The sequence below is a fragment of the Carcharhinus amblyrhynchos genome, unplaced genomic scaffold (genome assembly GCF_965287045.1).
Source record: "Carcharhinus amblyrhynchos unplaced genomic scaffold, sCarAmb.v2.hapA chromosome_200, whole genome shotgun sequence".
Lineage (NCBI taxonomy): Eukaryota > Metazoa > Chordata > Chondrichthyes > Carcharhiniformes > Carcharhinidae > Carcharhinus > Carcharhinus amblyrhynchos.
The window spans coordinates 208,009-232,760 of NW_027649940.1; the positions used below are offsets into that span (position 1 = coordinate 208,009).

Below are 24,752 nucleotides of genomic sequence, written 5' to 3' on the forward strand. Positions count from 1 at the left end.
ACCTCAGTCCATGTGCACAGATCCTGAATGCTGGTGTGAAGCGTCTGACATTGTGTACAGTTTAATACAGCACAAGCTGCTCCCAGGATGTTCAGTGCTAGTGACCAGCCGCCCCACTGCATTACATTTATTAGAAAAGGCTAAGATCGCTGTCTGGGCTGAAATCCTGGGATTTGTCGGTGATGAACGGAAGGAATATTTCAGCAAGTTTTTTGAAGATCAGACGGTGGCAGCAGCTGTTTTCAAACACGTGGAGGAGAATGAGATCCTATACACCATGTGTTACAACCCTTCCTACTGCTGGATCCTCGCTCTGTCACTGGGTCCCTTCTTTACACAAAGAGACAGGAAACAGCAGCAAGTTCCCAAGACCATCACCCAACTATATTCCTACTATATTTACAACATTCTGAAAAACCATGGCCGAGAGATTGAAAACCCCCGTGATGTGTTACTGAAGCTTGGTGAGATGGCCTACACAGGAGTCTCCAAGAAGAAGATTGTGTTTAGAAATGGAGATTTGATTGAGTACAATCTACAACCTTCCCAGTTCCTGTCTGGGTTCCTGATGGAACTTTTAGAGAGAGATGATTCTGCCCAGAGTGTGGTTTACACATTCCCACATCTCACCATCCAAGAGTTTGTATCTGCACTCACACAATTCCTGACTCCAGATCCCAGGGAGATCGGGAAACTCCTCAGTGAAGCCCACAGTGAGGAAGATGGGCGATTTGAGATATTTCTCCGTTTTGTTGCTGGTCTCTCCTCCCCTCAGTCAGCTCGACCCCTGGAGGAGTTTCTGGGTCCGTTTCTTCATCAAACAACCTGCCGAGTGATTGACTGGGTGAAGGAGAAGGTTGAAGGGCAGATTGGAGACACACAGACTGAAACTGGGAAAAGGAAGCTCCTGAACACATTCCACTACCTGTTTGAGTCTCAGAATAAAGCACTGGCTCAGAACACAGTGGGATCTATGAAAACACTTTCATTTAGTGAATTGCGACTGACCCCGATTGACTGTGTGATCCTGTCTCATGTCATTGGACTCTGTGATACAATAAAACACCTCGATCTACAGCAATGCCACATTCAGTGTGAAGGGCTCCAGCGGCTGGGACCCATTCTGCACAAGTGTCAGAAGTTGAGGTAATTGTTTGTTTGGTCCCGTCCCTGATATTTTCATTGTTCTAATAAATACATTCTAATAAAACAGAAGCATGTTCAGTTGAGGAAGTCGAGAGGGAAACAATGTCCAATGGTCACAGAGAAAGTGTGGGAGAATGGTGTAAAGTAATAATGCTCATTTCAGAGCAGCTGCAGACATGATGGGCTGATTGGCCTCATTCTGAACCTGTAATAAATCTATGATTCTCTGATAAAACTACATCATTTCAAGAAGGCAGATTCTCGTGGGCAAATAGGCATGGGCAGTAAATGTTGGCAAAACCAGTGATGATCACATTCCTTGAGTGAATGAAAACATTATTGGGATAAATTTTAAATAATTAGAGGTGTAAAAGGCCTCCCTACAAAATTTAAAAATAAATATTTCACTCTCCCAACAAAAACCATCTGATTATGTATGATGCTAGAAAAAAAATTGTTTGTGTTCAGTACAGATTACAGTTTGTAGCTAATTATTATCAGGATTATTTTCCTATACGCTGCCTCTCTTATGTATTATAGTTGGTGTGTGTTATATTGGACAGTGTCCCTTTATAATTCATGTGATCACCAGTGACATCAGTCAGGGTTGCAGTGGAAGTTCAGTCTTGTATTAAACTTTACAGTGGGCAGTTATGAAAAAAAAAACTTCCTGTTAGGTTACAGCAGCCCACCAGTTTTCTCTTTCATGGTTCTGACTGCAGCCTCATAAAACCTGAACCACTCACTGTGTTTAAAAAAAAGTTGTTTTTTTCACACTGTATTTGCATCTTTTGCAAATCAATTTAAATCATGTTACACGCAGGGTAGAATAACAAAGAACAACCCAGCACGGGAAACAGGCCCTTTGGCCCAGCGAGCCTGCGCCACCGCATCATCCTACACCTATTCTACCCTGCGTGTCTACGAATGGAACCCCTAACTTAGCCAGATTCAGGGGAGAATAGTGTCAATTTGGTAAACCAATCAGCCTAAGAGCACATCTTTGGGGTGTGGGAGGAAACCGGAGCGCCCGGAGGAAACCCACGCAACCACAGGGAGAATGCGCAAACTCCCACAGACACAGGCCCAAATCCATGTATCTGCACAGCTAGCAGTGTTAGTCACTGAGCTGTTGTGGCGCCCATCTACCAGTCCAGGATCAAGCACACACACCGACACGAAGTACTAGGCCACTCCCGGAACCTCCAAGAGCAGCCCACGCACGACCCACCGTGTGCATGCCCCTTGTTTGACAACAAGGTGGACCTCCACCTGTGGAATAAAGACAAAAAACGTTAACATACAAGTCTGCATTTCCGGTGTCTCCCGAGGCTCTGATCTGATTTAATACCCCCTACTATAGCCCTCCATCCTTGTTTCGCTCATGTGTCTGTCTAAGTGAACCTTAAATGAGCCCAACGTTCCTGCCTCCACCACCCTACTCGGTAGCGCGTTCCATACCCCCACGACCCTCTGCGTGAAGAATCTTCCTCTCACATCCAAATTATACCTCTCCCCCCCTCACCCTTAGATCATGACCCCTCCGCCTCTCTTCAACCCTCCTCTGTCACACTTAAAACACTGATACCCAGGAACATTCAGCTGCCAGTCCTGCCCTTCTTATAACCACGTCTCCGTTACAGCCACCACATCTAACTTCCTCACAAACATCAAGGCCCTAAGCTCATCCGTTTTTCCTGTCACACTCCTTGCATTGAAACAGACACAGTCCAACCCACCAGTGTCACTCGGAACCACCTCCTCCCTGATAATTTTTCCTTTCACCCAACTCTCTCCCAGCCATATCCCCACCCCTCCTCCCTATTAGTTTAAACCGTTCCTGAACCTTCCCGCTAAGACACTAGTTCCCCTCCCATTCAAATTTTCCCCACCCCTCCTGTACAGTTGCCCTTCTCTCATAAATACCTCCCAGTGGTCCACAAAAGTAAAGCCCTCTACCCTACACCAATCCCTCAACCATGCATTCAGCTGTAATTGCGCTGTAATGTTCTATGTTCTATGTTCTATGATCTCGTCATTCTTTGCCCTGCTGGTACTAGGCAGCAACCCAGAGAGTGCCACCCTGAAGGTCCTGCTCTTTAGTTTGGACCCCAACTCCCTAAATTGCCTACGGACCTCTACCCTACTCCTTCCTATGTCCCCCTCCCCTATGTGTACTATGACCTCTGCCTGGGTCTCCTCCCCTTTCAAAATTTCCTCTACCCTTTCTGTTATGTCCTTTATCCCTGCTCCAGGGAGGCAGACCACCATCCTGGAGTCGCGCCTCTGCCCACAGAACCTCCTGTCAATGCTTTGGACCCTCCCATCCCCGACCGCTATCACCTTGCCAGCCCCCTTCTGTCCCTCTAACTCATTCTGGCCCTCCTGCCTATCATTTTGTGCCCCTGTCGATGAATCTTGGGGGGCCACTGGGGAGGCCGGGGTACCATGACTACTCTTCTTCTTCCTCTTTTTCCTCCTAACAGTCGTCCACCCTTCCTGCTCTTCAGCCCTTGGGACCTCCTCCTGCTCGTGGTTCCTAGCCATTATCTCCTCGTTTTCCCTGACCAGAAACACATCCTCCAGACGCCCCTCGAATTGCCTGACCTGGGCCCTCAAGCGCTGCAGTTCTAAACATTTAGCACAGATGTGGACCTTGGGGAGACGCCACCAAGAACTCCCACATGCGGCACCTAACACAGCTTATGTTCCTCCCTGTAGCCCCTGCCATGTCCCAACCTCCTGTATGTGGTGAAAGGTAGAAATCTGCAACGCCCCTTCTCTAATCCTGCTCTCGCCTAAGCCCAGCGAACCAAAGCCCTTCTCACTCAGCTCCCACTCACTCCGCTGCCCGCTCCCGACGCTGCCCGCTGTATGCCGCTACCTCCTTTTTTATACCCCCCGCTCCCCCTTCCCGACAATCCCCTCGCCTAACTTCCGGTACGGAAGTAAACTACACTCTGGCAAACCCAGCGAACCGGAAGTACAGTCACAAAGCGATTTTCAAGTAAATCAGGTACTCGCCACAGCCACCAGGTACACTGCTCTGGAGAACAATGAGTGGTTGATCCTTGTCCAAACAGCATATTTTGATTTGCTACCTGCTCTGTCCAGCACCATCACTATTTTGAACATTTCAAATCTCCTCTTAGCATTCTTCCTTCCAAGGAGAACAACCTCTCCAATCGATCCTCGTGACTTAAGTTTCACATCCTTGTAGCCAATCTTGTAAACGTCTTCACTCTCTCCAATGTGTTCTAAGCCTTCCTAAAGTATGACACGGTGCAGTGAGATCTTTTTTCAGATTTGGCACAGCCTCCTTGCTCTTGTACTCTATGCCCCTATTGACAATGTTATGATCCCAGCTGATTTCTGGACAGTCAGGTCTAAGAGCAGAACACCAGCTTAGTAAATCATGACTTTTATTTATTATTTAGAAATGTAGATGAACAGAACAACAAGGCAGTTCATTAACTTTTAACAAAAGACTAAAGCCTTTGTTAAGAAGAAAACTACAGTGCCCCACTACTGCACCCATCTAACTTCACAGATGTCTGCAGATCTGTAAGGATGACACGAGTTACAGAATAGATCTTATGCTTTAATGTTCTCAGTATGTACACAGTCAGTATAAACCAACAAGTCACCCATGGTCAGCTACCCCATCTCTGAAACCAAGTGACAGATGCCGCCCAAAGTAACTGCAGTGGATTCTTCTTCAAATCCCCCCCCAAATGTTTGTAACAATGTGAGAAAACTCGTCTCACTGGGACTCTTCCTTCCGCTCCAGAAACTTCACTCTAGGGGGAAAAAAAAGCCTTTGGAATCTTTTCCCAAACAACACTTCCTCTCAGATGCCTTCACCAAGGATCCCCCTGTAATATTTCAATGTTTCCTTTCAGTATTCCTCCATACTCAGCCAGGCCAACAATACACAGCACCTCTTGGCTGTATGAAGATGTCACCAACTTTAGGATGATATCAGGTGTTTGGATACTCATGAGCAGACTTTACCATGTCTGCATTTAGCAGCTCTGTCTGTAACTGGGAGCCTCTCTCTGCTCCTCTCTTTATCTTTGGGAACAGTAGCTTGTTCAGATTCAGGTTTTATTGTCACTTTGACTTCTATCTTCCTGACACTCCTCTTTTCCTTCTTGGTTTCTGATGGTGATTTATCTTTTGGGTTCTGCTTTCTGAATCCCTGCATTGCCCTGCCTCTACTGGCAGCCTCTGTGAACACTGTCTTGCTTCTTGGGTTAACTGGTTACAACTGAAACTGTGTTTCTATCATTCATTGTGGGCCTCTGAATATAAGCAACCTTTTTTTTAACCTCTACAACTCTTACAATATCGTAACCCTTAAATTAAAATGCAGGGACAGTTTAAAGTGAAACCAGGCAGGCAGCTTTGTTTAACATGAAGGGAAATTAAAGTTTTGGCCCTTTCTGAGCTCACAAGCACAGAAACACAAATTAAACTTAAATTCAGGGATTATTATCTGATACCCACAAACATAAACTATTTGATAACAGTAAGGCCCAAGATGCTGTATTTTTTATTAACTGCTACCTACACTTACCCTGCTAACAGCAATGATCGATGTACATATACGTCCAGTCCCTCTGATCCTGCAATCCACTAACAATTCTACCGATTATTTTATATTGCTTCCTCATGTACATGTTTCCTGAAAGTATCACCTCACACGTCTCTGCATTGAACTTAATCTGCCTCCTATCTGTACACTCCACCATGGTCTGTTTTTCAGTCCCAAGCTCCCCTCCTCACAGTTTCCGATGCCTCAGAAGATTTTTGTGATCAACAAACTTTGAAGTTTTCCTCAAGACTGTAAACACCGAGATGATTCATAAATATCAGGGAAAAGCAGGAATCCCAATACTGACCGCTAGGGTTCTCCACTACTGACATCCTCCAGCCAGGAAAATATCCATTACTCTTTGTTCATCCAATTTTGTATCCACATTAATACTTTCCCATTTATTTAATGAGTTTACGCCACAAGTCTGTTGTGTCACTGCATCAGATGATTTTTGAATATCCGTGTTCACCACATCAACAGCAGAACCATCACTGTCCCTTTCTGTTGCTTCGTCCAATTCACAGCAATATAAAGCCAGTAGCAAACAGCATTTTTTTTGTTTACCAACCAATGGATTTAGTTTTCCTCTGTCTCACGATTTGATTCACCATTTCCCTTTTGAACTCAGTGTGGGCTGCCTCAGAGTAGTTAAATGATTAACTGACCCTCCGACAATCAGCTAAGTTTAACAGCACTGCTCCAGGCTGGAGCCACAGACTTGATTACATTAGATAGACCCACTCTTTTAGGTTGTGGTTACTGGCTCCTGGCCCTCACTTCATTCACTCCAACAAACTGAGATAGATGATACAATGTCAATAGTTAAGAGGCACTAAGGGGGATCCACTCTCACAGCTTTACCATTTAACTCTCAGTAAAATCTACAATTCTTATAAAATCCTGGGTTTATGTAACAGCAGAAATGATTGGAATTTCTGGAAACGTAGCAGGGTCAGTGAGATTCAGAAAGGTAATTCTGATGATCAGGAAATGAGACCAGAATGTGGGACATGTTTAAAATTACTTTCTTGTTCACAGGATGTGGGCATCTCCTCCTCTAGGGGCCATTAGCAGTGGGAAATAAATGCTGGTCTAGCCAGCGACACCCATATCCCATGGACAATTCAACAAAATATATATTTTGAGAGGTGTAACAGTGGTTTCCCCCAGTAGGCAAACCAGTGAGAGTGAATTGTTCATCATTTTTCAATGCTGACTATTGCCTTTTCCATTCAACAGAAAGGGTTTGATATGATTTGATTTATTATTGTCACATTTATTAGTGCCAAAGCATACCATACATAGAGAAGGAAAGGAAAGAGTCCAGAATGTAGTGTTACAGTCACAGCTAGGGTGTAGAGAAAGATCAACTTGGGTGAGGTATAGTATTGTAACTGGAATCAGTTCATCACTGGTGCTAAGTTTCTGACACAAAAATAGATCCTGCTATTTCTCCTGCTGAACATTAATCTGAATTTAATGTGTTTCTCACTTTCTCCATTTAGTCTGAGTGACATTAAAGTGGGAGATTCAGGAGTGAAACTATTGTCTGCGGCTCTGAGGAATCCAGAATGTAAAATACAGAAACTGGAGTAAGTATCAGACTGTGAGATTGTGTTAATAATCAGTGAATGTCTAACACTGTAAATTATTATCAGTGTCAGTAATAGCGTCATTAATAACCATTCCACATCATTCCTGTCAGTATTCGTGTTAAACACCACGGATTCACTCTGATTCCTGAAATCTTTCTCTGATCTCCAGTTTGGAGAGTAACAGCCTCAGATATTCTCACCTCTGCTCTCAGTACAAACCAGTCAGTGATGTGTCTGAACCTGAGTTACAATAAACTGCGAGATTCAGGAGTGAAAGATTTAATTAATCATTTATAATTATTCTCAAAACCATTCATGAGAATAAAAAAGATGGACAAAACAATTAAATGTTTATAGAATTACCAGATATGGCTGGTCACATGTTTAGTTTAATTTGTCATTCAGATTATAGATGTTTATGTCTATCGGCTGCTCAGTTTAATTAAACTAGAAAACTGCTGTATATTGGTAAGGCAGATTACAAACTACTTGGAATTCTGATGAAGTTTATCCCGAGGGATCCACTCTCAAATTTATATTAAACGGAACATCTTAAAAGAGAATGCAGAGATGGAGGTGGGGAGGGTTATGAAGAGAATTCCAGAGCTTACAGCCCAGCAGTTCAAGGCACAGCTCAGCTGGCAATGGCAATAATCACAGTGCAGAATAGTCTGAATCATGTCCCTATTAATATTGGACATTATTTATGTTATTAAAAACAGTGATACTAAATATACCATTGCTATCAGTATTCCTGTTATTAAAAACACTATCCACTATTAATAGACATATAATAAGCTTAGAAGCAAAGTTGGAGACCCTGAAATAAAAGAGATAAAGGCAGGCTGGATATGAAGTTATCTGAGTGTCGCTGAACAGAGACTGATAGCCAAGTTCCGCACACACGAGGACGGTCTCAACAGGGATCTTGGGTTCATGTTGCACTATCTGTAACCCCCGTGACTTGCCTCAGTTTGCAAAACCTCACTTACTGTACTGTCTGGAGACAATACACATCTCTTTAACCTGTGCTCAATGCTCCTTCAACTCACATTGTCAGCCACTTTAAGACTTGAATAGCAGGTTAGGTGGAAAGATTTGCATTCTGATCAGTAATCTGTAAACTGTCTGTGCTGTTATATGCTCTGTCTGAGGCCAGAACTCTCCATTCGCCTGACGTACAGGGAAACCTCGAAAGCTTGTGAGTTTACTATCAAATAAATCAGTTGGACTTAAACCTGGTGTTGTCAGACTGACTGTTTACCCCAGTCCAATGAAGGCATCTCCACATCCTGACAGGGGACAGGCAGGAGAGGTGAACTGTACTTTTTCATTTATAGGAAGCTGACAGTGGATTTCCCCAGCAACCAGTACTGTGTTTCTACGATTAATTTTCTTTACATATATCACCAAATGAGAATTGGCTTTATTGAAAAATGAGATGTGAACCTGGTGAAGCTCCAGCACATGGCCACCAGACCACAGAGTGGATGTAGCATATGATAGACCGAGCTCCATCACACCAAAACCAATGGATCAGATTAGAGATTTCCTGTCTTACCGTATCCAGTCAGAAATCGTGTTAGACATGCCACAAATGTTGGACATGCCGTTTACATTAGGCGACCCGGTGGCACAGTGGTTAACGCTGCTGCTTCTCAACGCCAGGGACCAGGGTTCAATTCCAGCCTTGGGTGACATCATGTGTAGAGTTTGCATGTTCTCCCAGTGACTGTGCGGGTTTCCTCTGGGTGCTCCAATTTTCTCCCACAGCCTAAAGACCTGCAGGTTCTGTTGATTGGCTATGCTAAGTTGTCCCTAGATGTCTCAGGGTGTGTAGATTAGGGGGATTAATGGGTCATGTATGTGGAGTTACAGAGATAGGGCCTGGGTATGATATTCTTTCAAAGAATTGGTGAAGACTCGATGAGCCAAAGGGCCTCCTTCTACACTGTGGGAATTATATGATTCTATAAACATACCACAAGAATTCCATCATTACTGATGAGGGAACCCAGAGCATCAGTGCCACCTTCAGCCAGAAGTGCTGAGTAGAATGATTAATCTCAGCCTCCTCCTGAGGTCCCCAGCATTACAGATATCAATTTGATTCACTGCATGTGAGGTAAAGAAATGACTGAAGGCACTGCACACTGCAAAATCTGTCAGCCTGGCAGTACCCCAGCAATGGTACTGAAGAATTGTGCTCCATAACTAGCCTTTCCCCGAGCCAAACTGTTCCAGTACAGCTACAACACTGGATCTACCGGACAATGTGGAAAAAAGCAGGACAAATCCAATCTGGTGAATTACTACTCCATCAGTCTGCTCTTGATCATCAGTAAAGTGTCATCCTTCCAGTGCCTCATGATCATCACTGCAGGAGTTCCTCAGGGTGATGTCCGAAGCCCTTCAATTGTTTTACCAATGTCCTTCCTTCCATTATAAGGTCAGAGTGAGGATGCTCACTAATGATTGTACAATGCTCAGTACTGATCACAATTCCTCAGATACTGAAACAGTCCATGTCCATAAACAAGAAGATCTGAACAAAGCAAAGGCTCAGCATGTCCAACAGCTTCTGTGGAAAGAGAAAGCTAACCCTTCGAGTCTGGATGACTCCTCGACAGAGCTAGAGTCTAAAGGTCTGAAGAACGTTCAGGCTTAACCTGATAAATGGCAAGTAATGTTTCACTACACAAACGCCAGGGAAGGACCATCTCCAACAGAAGGGAATCAAAACCATATTCCCTTTACATTGAATGGCAGCACCATCACTGAATCCGCGACCAGCAACATCCTGAGTGGAGGGGGCTGCACTGGGACCATTGAACAGACACTGAACTGTAAACACTGTGGCTCCAAGGGTAGATCACAGCCTGGGAATTCGGAGATGAGGAACTCACCTCCAGTCTCCCAAATTGTTGCCCAAGGCACAAGTCAGCAGTGTGATGGAATCCGCTCATCTTGCTGGATTGATGCAGCTTCAGAAACACTGAAGAAGCTCATCCAGGGAAAAGGAGCCACTGGATCAGCTGGCCATTCACCAAATTAAACATTGACTGTCTCTTTAAATTAAGGGGGGGTAGCTACAGGACGGATGTCAGGGGTAGGTTCTTTACCCAGCGGGTGGTGAGGGATTAGAATGCCCTGCCTGCTGCAGTTGTAAATGCGTCTAGTTTGGGGGCGTTTAAGAGATCTCTGGATAGGTTTATGGACGAAAAGGGATTGGTATAGGCTAGTGGGTCATTGTTTTTGTAACTGGTCGGCGCAACATCGTGGGCCGAAGGGCCTGTTCTGCGCTGTAATGTTCTATGTTCTATGTTCTATGTCTCTACCACTGACACACAGTGGCAGGATTTTACCACATACAAGGTGGAATGGAGCAGCTCACCAAGGTTCCTGAGACAGCATCATCCAAACAGGCACTATCCATCACTGAGATGGACAAGAATATCAGAAGGATGGAACACCAACCAGCTTCAGATTTCTTTCCAAACCACACACCATTCTGACTTGGAATATATTGTTTTTCCATCACTGATGTGGGATCAGAATCCAGGATATCCCTTCCTAACGGTTTTACAAAGAACAACACAGCACGGGAAACAGGCCCTTTGGCCCAACGAGCCCGCGGCGCCATCTTAACAATGTATTTTTCCTCCACCTCCCTTGACCTGTGTCTATGCTCATGGTACCCCCATTAGAATCCAGATTCAGGGGAGAATAATTTAGGAACAATTTGTTACACCAATCAGCCGAAGAGCACATCTTTGGGATGTGGGAGGAAACCGGAGCACCCGGAGAAAACCCACGCAACCACGGGGAGAATGCACAAACTCCCACAGACACCGGCCCAATTCCATGTATCTGCACAGCAAACAGTGATAGTCACTGAGCTGTCGTGGTGCCCATCTGCTGGTCCAGTTTTAAGCATACACAAACGACGCAAAGTACTAGGCCACTCTCGAAACATCCAAGAGCAGCCCACGCACGACCCACCGTGTGTATGCCCCTCGGTAGACAACAAGGTGGACCAACACACCTGCGGAGTAAAAGGGACAAAACATCAACACATGTAGCATTAGATTTCCAGTATCGTCCCGAGGCTCTGACCCTTATTTAAAACCGTTTCCTATAACCCTCCATCCCTGTTTCACTCATGTGCCTATCTAAGTAAACCTTAAACAAGTCCAGCGTGCCTGCCTCCACCACCTTACTTGGTAGTGCATTCCATACCCCCACAACCCTCTGTGTGAAAAACCTCCCTCTAGTATCCAAATTATACTTTCCCCCCCCCCACCCTAAGCTCATGGCCCCTCGTGATATTTGTCTCCAATCTGGGAAAAAGCCTGTTAGATTTTGTACCAGATTCTGTGCAGAATTTAAGGAGATGGCTCACCACCTCCTTCTCAAGGGCAATTGGGGATGGGCTGCAAGTGTTTGCATTGCCCGTGATACCATCATCCCCTGAAATAATTAATAAAGACCAGCGCTACCCACTGAAGGGATGGGTAATTGTGCCTGTGTGTAACCCAAACACCCTCACAGTGGAGAGAAAACAGCTGCGATAGGACAAATTGTGTGATGATTGCACAGGCCAGACGAATTCTAAAGATAGATCTGGTGGAACTATTCAATATACCCAGCAAGGGTCTCAATGTCCTGGTGTTGTGCTGTGTTCTATACAACCGGGAGTTAGAGTGGAGAAGCTTTGAACAAAATGTGATGCAATACAATGTTGACCAGATGCTTCATGATGAGGAACCCCATGGCCCACAGGCCAGGGACATGGGATATGTGTCAGGGAGGATGGAGATTCAGTAATACAGACATGTTTTCCATGGACCTTAACTCACACAGCCATTCAGTGTAATAAATCTTCCACCTTCTCCAGCACTGTTACTGTTTCTGTGAATGTTTTATAATTTCCCTGGAGCCGTCACTACATGAAACAAAGGCACTGGAATTGTATTGAGCTCATTCAGTGCTGTATTTCCCACCTCACATTCCCAGTGAACTGTTAAAGACCCAGTAATATGGTGAAGGATTTATTTAGTGGTGTTCCATCTCTGAATTTACTGAAAATACAAACTTAACAAAGTGACCGATAACAACAAAGTATAACCCTGTGAAACCCAAGGAAGCAACCCCACCATGAGTATAGGGCTAACGGGAGGACTTTGAATAGTGTGGATGAACAGAGGGATCTAGGTGTGTGTGTACATAGATCCCTGAAAGTTGGGAATCAAGTAGATAAGGTTGTCAAGAAGGCGTACGGTGTCTTGGCGTTTATTGGTAGGGGGATTGAATTTAGGAGTCGCAGTGTAATGTTGCAACTGTACACTACTCTAGTGCGGCCGCACTTGGAGTACTGTGTGCAGTTCTGGTCCCCGCATTACAAGAAGGATGTGGAGGCGTTGGAGAGGGTGCAGAGGAGGTTTACTAGGATGTTACCTGGTATGGTGGGGAGGTCCTATGAGGAGAGACTGAGGGATCTAGGGTTGTTTTCGTTGGAAAGAAGGCGGCTAAGAGGGGATCTTATTGAAACATATAAGATGATTAGAGGTTTAGATAGGGTGGATAGTGATAGCCTTTTTCCTCGGATGGAGAAAGCTAGCACGAGGGGGCATGGCTTTAAATTAAGGGGGGGTAGCTACAGGACGGATGTCAGGGGTAGGTTCTTTACCCAGCGGGTGGTGAGGGATTGGAATGCCCTGCCTGCTGCAGTTGTAAATGCGTCTAGTTTGGGGGCGTTTAAGAGATCTCTGGATAGGTTTATGGACGAAAAGGGATTGGTATAGGCTAGTGGGTCATTGTTTTTGTAACTGGTCGGCGCAACATCGTGGGCCGAAGGGCCTGTTCTGCGCTGTAATGTTCTATGTTCTATGTTCTATGTTCTATGACAACCACCCCCATCCCCACACTTGTCCCTGAGCTACCGGCAGGATCTTTATCTCTCTCCTCTAGGAATTTCGATGGCTGCGATCTTTGTCCTCAGATTTCCTGAGTCCTGGAAGGATGTGACCGACTGTGAATCCTCTGCACAGATGCTGGAGTTGTCTCTGTCATCATAGCTTCATGAGGTGGTTGTGTTACAGTCGGAGCAGAAGAGGACCCACTGCCCACACCAGGGGCATCCTGAGAGGAGCTCCCAAATGCTGCAGGCAGCCGCTCCTCTATCCATTCAGGGCAAACTGGACCCTCCCTGTTCAGCTGGGAAGTCCTGACAGTGACTCCAGGCACATTTTCCCATCCCTCCCACAGCCCGTGTTCCACAGAGCTCCTGGAGGTGGTGAGAACATGCAGCTCATGTGTATTTGCTGTGGGTGCTATGCTGGATGTGACTCTCCATGAAGGTCACCAATCTCCCTGTGGAGGATGTTATTTGTGTTCATACCTGAGACATGGTAACACTGCTGGTCTGGATTGACTCCCCCATCCTTTGTGTATGGATACACACAGCCTTTGGAAACTCCACCGGATGTTAAAATACCTTACACTGCAGCTCCAGTATCTGCTGCATTGTTAAAGATTCCAGTCACATTTCACCTTCCACAAGCTGGCTCTGCCCTCTCCCCTCAAGAGTGTGAGTGAACTCAGCTATTGCTGCCTCCATCAGCTGCTCGGGTTTGTGTGTGCTGTCCTGTGCTGCCAGATAGTAACCCCTTTGCTAATCGTGTGAGACAGTATCTGCCCTGGTGGATGTTATGGGGAATAATGTGACAGAACACCCTCTGACAACCCCTCCTCATCTTCAGAGCTGCACACCCATCTCCCTCTCACCACAGCTGTTGATCTGTGAGAGAGTGAAGATTGTTAGAGGGTAATGCACATTCCAACATGTCCTGGAGACTGTTCCTAACCCAGAGCTCCATCTGACCAATGGTGAACACACAAACACCAGGTTTTGGACTCAGCAGCAGAGCCTCTCCTGTGCCCATCACTCACTCACTCACTCTGTCTGGATCCACAACCCATCTCACCATCAGTGATTGCCCACCCAGCCTCCAGGTCTCCCAGCTCCAGCACTTCATCTTCCATTGGCATAAGGATAACACAATCCAGACACTGTCACTCTTGGCTCCTCCTCTGACTCTCTGTGCCCTCTTCTACAAGCACATAAATTTCCATTGTTTCTCACCCATCAAAGACACACACAAGCCTATGGTGCTGCCAGACTGCCCATCATGGGACCACGAGGAGAGTGGATGGGGCGATTGGGCCCCTTCTGCACAGTGGGGATTCTCTGGTTCTGTGGAAATGTTTTTTCACCCAGAGGGTAGTGGGAATCTGGATCTCACTGTCTGAAAGGGTGATGGAGTCAGGAACACTCTCAACATTTAAGAAGCATTCAGACAAGCACTTGAAATGCCGCAGGGTACAAGGCTATGGAGCAAGTGCTGGTAATGGATTAGAATCGATTGGTGCTTGATGGCTGACACAGACACGATGGGCCGAAGGGCCTCTTTCTGTGCTGAAAACCTCTATAAAGGCCCAGGGATTGGAAGTTATGAACCAGAACCTGAATCTTCACTAATCCCTGTTATTTCTCTGATCCCAATGCAATGGAATGTCAGTCACATTGATTTTTGTGCCCTGGGTGTGGGGGAATAATGTAATGGTGACCCCATGAGGAACCGTTCACATGCTTACAGGGGGACAGGTGTCACCCAGTCTCACAATCCTTCTTTTGTGAGAAAGAGAAAAGAGTGAACGGAGGCAATTGTTAAGACACAGGCCAGAAAATCCAAGGTGTTTTGTGAAGTTAGCCTGAACCCTTGGTTTTACATTTGATTTTGGTATTGATGAGCATGAGGTGTTTCACTCCAAGTATGAATCAGGTGACCCACTAGGATGCTTTTATCAAACACAGTTTATTTAAGAATGCAGTTAGAATATAACAACAAAAATTAGCATAACCTTTACCAATTGCAAGACATAAACATGACACAGTATAACTCATAACAGCTAGCTATCTCTGTTGTTCCAATATAAAGCAATACCTACAGACACACACCCTTCTCCAACATTAGTTAGCACAAAAACAAGTATGCTCATGTGTTGCCGATTTTCCAGCTTTTTAACACTTCCAGACAGCCAACCGACAATTGTTTTCAAAGAAGGATTTAGCCTCCGAACAGCCCAATCACAGAGAGGTAACCCCAGTCTCTGACAGCTTCCAACACAGCAACACTTCAGCAGCAAAAACTCCAACTTCAGAGAGGGAAACAGCACTGCTGTTTGTCTTAACTTCAAGCAGCTTCTGAAAGCAGAATAAAAACTAGAATGTTCTATGAAAAATAGCTGTCCCTCAGTCACATGACATAACCTGTCAATCACCCACAATCAAGCTCTACTCTGCCATCCCAGGGGAACAGTGAAACAACAGAACACTGCATTAGTTCAGATTAAAATCAACATGATGTCAATTATACTGCTTCAGTAACAATAAAGGAAACCGGTTACAGATAGCATGGTGTGGACAGTATAACCTGCACAGAAACATGATTAAAATAGAAACTAGAAGCAGGAGTCGGCCATTCGGCCCTTCGAGCCTGCTCCTCCATTCATTTTGTTCATGGCTGGTCATCGAATTCAATATCCTTCAATATTCAGTATATTTCTTAAGGGTATAGTTTGTAATAAAATGTACATTCCAACACATCCTTCAGCTGGTTCCATGTTACCAGTGATGGGCGAACGAGCTCTGTGTGCCAGAGAGTCTCCGTACCCATTCATTCAACTGCTCACTCTGAGCTTCACAACAAATGTCACAGTCAGTGATTTCCCACGCAATCTGCTATTCTCCCACCTCCAGCACTGTGAATTCTAGGTGTAAGGATTACAAGATCTGGACGTTGTCAGCATTTTTAACTCATTTCCTGTCCTTCCGTGCACCCTTCTACAGGCACGTGAAGGTCCACTGTTACTCTTGTTGTACTGGAGAATTTCTCATTTCCCGAGTTGTGATAATTAAACTTAACAAAGTTTGCTTTTCGAAAAATCAACTAGTTTTTATTATCTCAAAACTGCATGCAGTAAATGGCTGAATCTTGGAAACAGAGAGCAGTCCGCACAAACTGCTGACTCTATCCCAAGACTGCACCCACTACAAGGATCAATTCAATAATTATACATGTTCTTATCAGCGTACATGTTAGTAATACAAGCAGTGGGACATTGAACAAAACAAATTCTGTGACTCACTCATCCCCGACCTTGGTTCAGTGACTCCTTCATGCCTTGTTTCCTGTAATAAACAAATTCTGTGACTCCCTCCTTCCCGACCTTATCTAATGTCCCGTATGTTATCTGAAGGTATCTGGAGTCAACTGTGTAAAGGCCGACTGAGGCCAAGCATTTGGCCTTCACTGTTTGTAGTCATTTCTTTGTTCAGAGTCAGTCAGTTTTACAGGGGTCTGGCATGTTGAGTTTGTCCTTACTCTATCATTTTAAATACTTGACCATTTTTCTCATCAGGCCACTGCTTCATTTGTACACTATCACACTCTCCCATCAAAGACACAAGTCTGTGCTGGTGACAACCTGACTGACCATCGTGTCTACACAGGGAAAGCCTATGACCAGTCTCACAGTGCAAGAGTTATCTGACTAACCAGAACACTGCAGAGAGAGGCTGACATGTCTCTGACAGTCGATGCTGCTGTCTGGACATTTCCTGTGTCTGTGTGGGGATGGCCTTTCTATAATTTCAATTTCATTCTCATTCAACCCCATATCCCTCTGCTTACATGCTATAAGATGCTTCACCACCTTGTCAGAACATAGCAGGTTCTTCATCCTTTTGCCTCACTGCAACCACATAACCCACGCCTGCTCAGGTCTCCGGCAATCTCCATCCCGTTATACTTGGATTGATGTGACAGATACTCTCCAGTCCTGAGAGAACAGAAATTTACTCCAAACTCACGCAGCCTTGGGGAACACGACCAAGTGTTGCCAAGTGCATCATTGAATTGAGTTTAACCTTCCTCCTCCTATTTCACCCTGTGTTCAGTAACCAGGCCTTCCTCACTGCTCTCTCCAGAACTGCTGCCTATGAAATTGCTGCTGGTGCCAGCATTGCCTGAACCGGGACATCCCCTGCAGCGAGTGGTTAACGGCTGGAATTCACTGTCTGAGAGTATGGTGGAGACACGTTCAGTTGAAAATTTCCACAGGGAATTGGATTATTATCTGAAAAGGAAGAATGTGCAGGGTTAAGGGGAGAATTTGGGGGAATGACAAAGAACAAAAACAGCCCGGGAAACAGGCCCTTCGGCCCAACAAGCCCGCGCCGCCATTTTAACATTACCAGTCCCCCCTCCTGTTGTTTATGGCATTCCACATTGAGGGAAACTAATTTAGGGACAATTTATTACCTCCAATCAGCCTAACAGCACATCTTTGGGGTGTGGGAGGAAACCGGAGCACCCGGAGAAAACCCACGCAAGCACGGGGAGAATGCGCAAACTCCCACAGACACCGGCCCAAATCCATGTGTCTGCACAGCAATCAGTGATAGTCACTGAGCTGTCGTCTTGCCCAGTATCTGGTCCAGTTTAGGCACACACTAACGACATGAAGCACTAGGCCAATCTCGAACAACCAAGAGCAGCCCCAGTACGACCCATCGTGTGTATGCCCCTCGTTGGACACAAGGTGGACCGACTTAAAACCTGTGAATTAAAAGAGAAAAACATTATTATCATTCCACATCCTTATACATTACCAGGGACGCCCCACTGCTAATGAACCTTATTTAAAACAATCTCCTATATCCCTCCATCTCCAACCCACTCATGTGCCTGTCTAAGTTACTCTTAAAGGACTCTAGCGTGTTTGCCTCCACCACCTTACTTGGCAGAGCATTCCATACCCCCACTACCCTCTGTGTGAAAAACCTCCCTCTAATATCTGTGTTATACCTCTCTCCCCTCACCTTAAGCCCATGGCCCCTCGTACTGTGTGTCTCTAACATAGGAAATAGCTTACCTCTGTTTACTCTATCTATACCGTTCATAATCTTATATACCTCTATTAGATCCCCCCTCAGTCACCATCTTTCAAGGGAAAACAGCCCCAATTTCTTCAATCTTTCCTCATTCCCCAGTCCTTCCAGACCAGGCAACATCCTGGTGAACCTCCTCTGCACTCTCTCCAGAGTCTCCACGTCCTTCCGGTAGTAAGGCGACCAGAACTGGACGCAGGACTCCAAATGCGGCCGAACCAGCGTTCTATACAACTGCAACATTAGACTCCAGCTCTTATATTCTATACCCCTTCCTATAAAGGCTAACACACCATAGGCTTTCTTCACCACACTCTCCACTTGCACTGCCACCTTCAAAGACTTGTGCACTTGCACCCCCAGGTCCCGCTGCATTTCTATACTCTTTATGGGCTTACCCTTTATCATATAACTCCCCACTACATTATTCCGGCCAAAATGCATCACCTCACATTTATCCGGATTAAACTCCATTTGCCATGTATCTACCCAATATACCAGCCTATCAATATCCCGCTGCATTGCCAGACACTGCTCCTCACTGCCTGCCATTCCAGCCATCTTGGTGTCATCTGCAGATTTGTTGATCACACCACTTACTCCCTCTTCCAAATCATTTATATACACTACAAAGAGAAGAGATCCCAGTACTGAGCCCTGCGGCACACCACTAGTAACAGACCTCCAGCTAGAAAAGGACCCTTCCACTACTACTCTCTGTCTCCTCTTAGCAAGCCAGTTCTCAACCCATCTAGATATCTGGCCACGTATCCCATGAGCCTCAAACTTTTCAACCAACCTACCATGAGGGACTTTGTCAAACGCTTTACTGAAATCCATATAGACGACATCAACGGCTCAGTAAATTGCTGATTCAGAGAGTCAGTACAGACAGTGTGGGCCGAATGGTCTCCTTCTGCTCTGTAACAATTCTGTGATTCTACCTGAGAGAGATACCAATGGCCCTTAGTGGACACTGGTTAAATTATCTAACCCTGTTAACACTGCAACATCACCAGCTTCCAGTTAAAATATTGATACATTTCCAACCATTATCTTCACAGAATTATTACCGAGCTCCACAAGGTGAAATGTGTCTGCCCCGGCTCACCAAACTAGTATTAGGAATTTGTCTCATTCTCCTGCCTTCTCCTCGTATCTTTACACATTGTTTCATTCGAATGTTCATCGTCTGCCCTCTGTGATGCCTCGAATCAGCCTCCCTCCACCACACTTCCCGGCTGTAATTCCAGACCTGAACCACTGACAGTGTGAAAAAGGTTTCTCTCACATTATCTTCAACCCCACCACACACTCCATTCCTGAGCCACTGACCTTATCTCAGGATGAGGACATGGGAATCCTGTACTTTATGGTACAGGATCTGTAGTCAGAGACTCTTTTCCTTGGGTGGATGTAGCTGTTACTCGGGGGCATAACTATTCAGTTCATGGTGGGAGATATAGGAGGGATGTCTGAGGTAGATTCTTCACTCAGAGAGTGGTTGGGGTGTGGAATACACTGCCTGCTGTGATAGTGGGGTCGGACACTTTAGGAACTTTCAAGCGGTTATTGGATAGGCACATGGAGCACTCCAGAATGATAGGGAGTGGGATAGCTTGATCTTGGGATTGGACATAGGTCAGAACAACATCGGGGGCCGAAGGGCCTGTACTGTGCTGTACTGTTCTCTGCTTTCTGTTTCACCATCATCCTTTTTATCATTCAATCACTCCGACACTTCCATTTTGTTCTTTCCTTGTCACCCGCCCATCCCCAGCTCCCTGTCACTTCAAACAATTTAATTCACTGCTACTTCCAAGTTCTAATTGTAACTAATTAAACTGAAACTAAATCTGTTTCTCTCTTCACAGATATTGCCTGACCTGATGAGAGTTTCCAACATATTTATTCATATTTCAGATTTACAGCATTAATATAATTTTGCCTTCTGTATGAACTGAAGTTGTGTTTCTTGAATATCCCGCACTGTACATTATTATTGTTAATGATCTTATTCTTAAAAACACTGTGGATTTACCCTGATTCCTGTTATTTTTCTCTCTCTGATCTCCAGTCTCTGGGGTAATGCTCTCACCGATTCTTGTGCCGAGGACCTGGTCTCTGCTCTCAGTACAAACCGCTCACTGATAGATCTGAATCTGGGTAACAATGGACTGGGAGATTCAGGAGTGAAACGGCTGTCTGTGGCTCTGAGGAATCCGGACTGTAAAATACAGAAACTGGAGTAAGTAGCAGACTGTGTGAGATTATGTTTATAATAACTGAATATTCAACAATATAATTTCACCACTGGTATTTGTATAAAAACACTGCCCATTACTATTGGTGTCAGTTATGAATAAGGAAAATTGCTTTTCCTCTGACTCCTGTTGCTTCTCTCTCTGATCCCTGAGCAATGGGATGTCAGTCCCACAGATCCTTATGTTGAGGGTGTGGGGGAATAATGTTATGGTTCACCCTCTGAGGTTCTCTCCTCCTCCTCAGATGTGTACAGCTCTCCCCGGACACAGCATCCATTGATTTGTGAAAGTGGGGAGAGTGAATAGATGACAGTAAATGGAGGACAGGACATGGTGGTGGAGTCTCGCTGTTAGTAACAGATGACAGTACAGCAGCGAGAGGTGAACTTAGTTCCAATGATCAAGATACAGAATCAGTTTGGGTAGAGATAAGAATTAACAAAGTTAAAAGGTCACTTGTGGGAATCATTTAATCGCCCCTAACAATATTGAGAATCTCTGACACAGTACACAGGAAAAATAATGGGGTCTTGTAAAAACAAACTGCAATAATCACGGGTGATTTTTATCATATACAAAGAAGAATAAAGAACCACACAACACAGTAACAGGCCCTTCGGCCCACCAAGCCTGCGGTGACTCTTAATCCTTATGCAAACCCAATACTTACTGCCCAATTTATATTCCTCTGTTTATCTCCTGTTCGTGTATCTATAAAGATGCATGTTGGACATTGGTAACATGCCTGCTTCCATCACCTCCATTGACAGTGCATTCAAGGCACCCACCACACTCTGTGTGAAAAGTTTTCCATAATTGTGTATACCTCCATCAGGTCACCCCTCAGCCTCCCTTTTTGTAATGAAAACAATCCATGTTTATCCAACCTTTCCTCAAAACTTAACCCCCCCCTTGACCAGGCAACATTCTGGTGAACCTTCTTTACATCCTCTCCAAAGCATCCCCATCCTTCTGGTATTGTGGCAAACAGAACTGCAACCAATATTCAAATGTGGCCAACTAAAGTTTCATACAGCTGTAACATAACTTGCCAACTTTTATACTCGATGCCCCAGTCAATGCTGTCTGCCTTCTTCACCACCTCATCCACCTGTGTTACCATTTTAGGGATGTGTAGACTTGTACACACAGATCCCTCTGTAGGTCAATGTTCCTATGGGTTCTTCCACTTACTGTATAAATCACTCAGATTGTCAGAAGTTGAAGAGAAGATTAGTTCACAGAATGTATTGAAGTAATTTCCTGGAGAAGTACGTTCCAGTGTCAATCACAAAACAAGCTGTTTTAGACAGGGTGATGTGTAAATGTGTGGCGTTTCCAACAAAAATAGATTTCCTTTCATTTGAAATATCAGCAGCAGAAGTGTTCCAACTGTCACTAATTCAAGGATTGTATTAGATTAAGTGAAGACGTGGCACTGGGATTGGCACTGCTGCCTCACAGCGTCAGGGACCCAGATTCATTCCAGTCTGTGGAGTTTTCACATTCTCCCCGTGTCTGTGTGGGTTCCACCGGCTGCTCCCACAGTCCAAAAAATGTGTAGGTTTGGTGGATTGGCCATGTTAAATTGCCTGTTAGTGTCCAAGATGTGTAGGTGGGGGGATTAGCAATGTAAATATGTGGGGTTACAGGAAACCGGGCAACTGCAGATCTATTAGTCTGACAGTGAGAGTATGGAAGATCCTATAATAATCTATATTAAAGGAAGTGATAACAGAACATTTCAAAATTAATGGCAGGATTTGACAGGGCCAACATGGATTTATGAAAGGCTGGCACAGTGACACAGTGGTTAGCATTGTTGTATCACAGCCACGGGCCCGGGTTCAGTTCCAGCCTTGGGTGTCCGTGTGGAGTTTCTCCATTCTCCCCGTGTCTGTGTGTGTTTCCTCTGGGTGCTCCAGTTTCCTCCCACACTCCAAAGATATGCATGGTAGATGGATTCACCATGATAAAATTGCCCTTACTGTCCCAAGATGTGTAGGTTAGGTGGATAAGCCCCAGTAAATTGTGATGTTGTGGGGAGCGGATCTTGGTAAAATACTCCATCCGAGTGTATCCTACACTCGGGATACTACAGTTGGATGATTCACACATAAGCGGTTATTAAAGAAAACTGGAGCACATGGGATTGGGTGAAATATACCAGCATGGATTGAGAACTGGTTAGTGGACAGAAACAAGGAGTTGGAATAAATGGGTTATATTTGGATTGACAGCCTCTAACTAGTGGAGTACGGCAGGGATCAGTGTTTGGGTCTCAGCTATTCAGAATCTATATCAATGATATCGATGTGAGGATCAAATATAATATTTCCAAATTTGTGATGAATAGAAAACCATGTGGAAATCTGAATTGTGAGGAGGATGCAGTGATGTTTGAAGGGGATGTGGAGAGGCTCAGGGAGTGGCCAAATGTTTACCAGCTGGATGACAAGGTGGAAAAATGTGAGGTTATCTAATTTTGTCAGAAAATAAAACTGACATTGAGACAACTCCAAAGATATGCATGGTAGATGGATTCACCATGATAAAGATATTTTGATGTCCTTGTTAATGAGGCACTGAAAGTGAAGATGAGAGCAGTTAAGATAACAAATGGTATGTTAGTCATTATTCTCAGAGGATTTGAGTTGAGGAAAAAGATGTCTTCCTGTAATTATATGCAGCCTTGCTGAGACCAACCTGGAGAATTGTGGACAGTTTTGGTCTCCTGACTGAAGCAAAGATGTACTGGGCATGTAAAGAAGGTTCATTAAAATAGGTCCAGGGACAGATGGGTTGTCCTCTGAGGAACAAAAACACTTTATTCTCAGGCCTTTAGAAGAATGATAGCCGAACTTATTCAAACCTACACTATTTTACAGGGTTCAGTAGGCCAGATGTAGAAAGGATGTTTCCCCTTGCTGGAGGGTCTGAAACCTGGGACACAGTCTGAGAATAAGGGGCAGTTATTTAGGCTGAGATGAGGGGTATTTGTTTCCCATTAGAATGCTGGTGAATCAAGGAATGCAGGGATAATGTTGGAAATGGTGTTGAAGCAGAGGATCAGCCATGGTCACATTGAATGATGGAGTGGATTTGAAGGACAGAATGGATAATTCCTGCTCCTGTTTCTTAATGTTCTTATTGCAATAGGAATGGAAGGTAAGAGTAGGAAGGTTTTGCTGCAGTTTTACACGACCTTCATTAGAACACAGCTGGAGTAATGTGTATAGTGTTGAGCTCTTTACCTAAAGGATAGAGTTGTATTAGAACCAGTTCAGAGAAAGTTCACTTGGCTGATTCCTGGGATGGAGAGATTTATTTTACGAGGACAATTTGAGCAGATTGGAGCAATATCTGTGCAAGTTCAGAAGATTAAAAGGTGATTGTATTGAGGGGATGAGACAGGGTGGTTACTGAGAAGCTGTTTCCTCTTGTAAGAGAGACCAGAACAAGGAGACAGATTTTCAAATGTAATTGTCAGTCCCTTAAGACTGAGATGAGGAGAATTTATTTTTTAGATGGTCGCTGGTCAGTGGAATTCTCTTCCCTGGAGACTAGTGGAGGCAGAGTCATTGAATATATTCAAGGCTGAGTTAAGAATGATTTTGGATTGAGGAGTGAATAGGGGTTACAGAGGAGCGAGCGGGAAAATAATTGTGACTACAATTCGATCAGCCATGATGGAGTGTGCTCGAGGGGCTGAATGGCCTTCTGCTGCTCCTAGTTATTTTGTTCTTATCTCAATACGTCCTTCAGACTGCTCTCTGTGACCAGTGATGGATACACAAGCTCTATGTTTTGTCCTCACAGACACTCTCCTGTGTCCATTCATTAGGCCACCCACTCAACCCATCTCACCAGCAGTAATTACCCACTCTGCCCCCAGGCCTTCCTGGTCCAGCACTTCATCTTCCATTGGTGTAAGGATGGCAAGATCTGGATGTCTTCACTCTTCTTCACTCACTCCCTGATGATGTTTGCTCTCTTTCCAAACACATAAATTGTTCATCACTCATCAAACACATGCACTGGCCCAGGGCTGTCCAACGTGTGGACCAAGGGGTGAATGTGACCCTCGAAGCCCCTCAGTGCGGCCCCCGGAGCGAGTTTCCAGAATCTCAGTC

The 24,752-nt window shown here is 44.9% G+C and overlaps 1 protein-coding gene across 1 annotated transcript in view; it reads left to right on the forward strand.

The window, feature by feature from the left end:
• The window catches only part of LOC145338836 (NACHT, LRR and PYD domains-containing protein 3-like), a 60,006-nt gene extending 36,904 nt beyond the window's left edge, over positions 1-23,102 (forward strand). The window contains exons 7-10 of the mRNA XM_080183246.1: positions 20-1,146; positions 7,252-7,338; positions 20,433-20,603; positions 22,976-23,102. Of these exons, the coding sequence (XP_080039372.1) occupies positions 20-1,146; positions 7,252-7,338; positions 20,433-20,603; positions 22,976-23,102 (1,512 nt within the window). The remainder of the gene's footprint in view (positions 1-19; positions 1,147-7,251; positions 7,339-20,432; positions 20,604-22,975) is intronic.
• Positions 23,103-24,752: the final 1,650 nt, after the last annotated feature.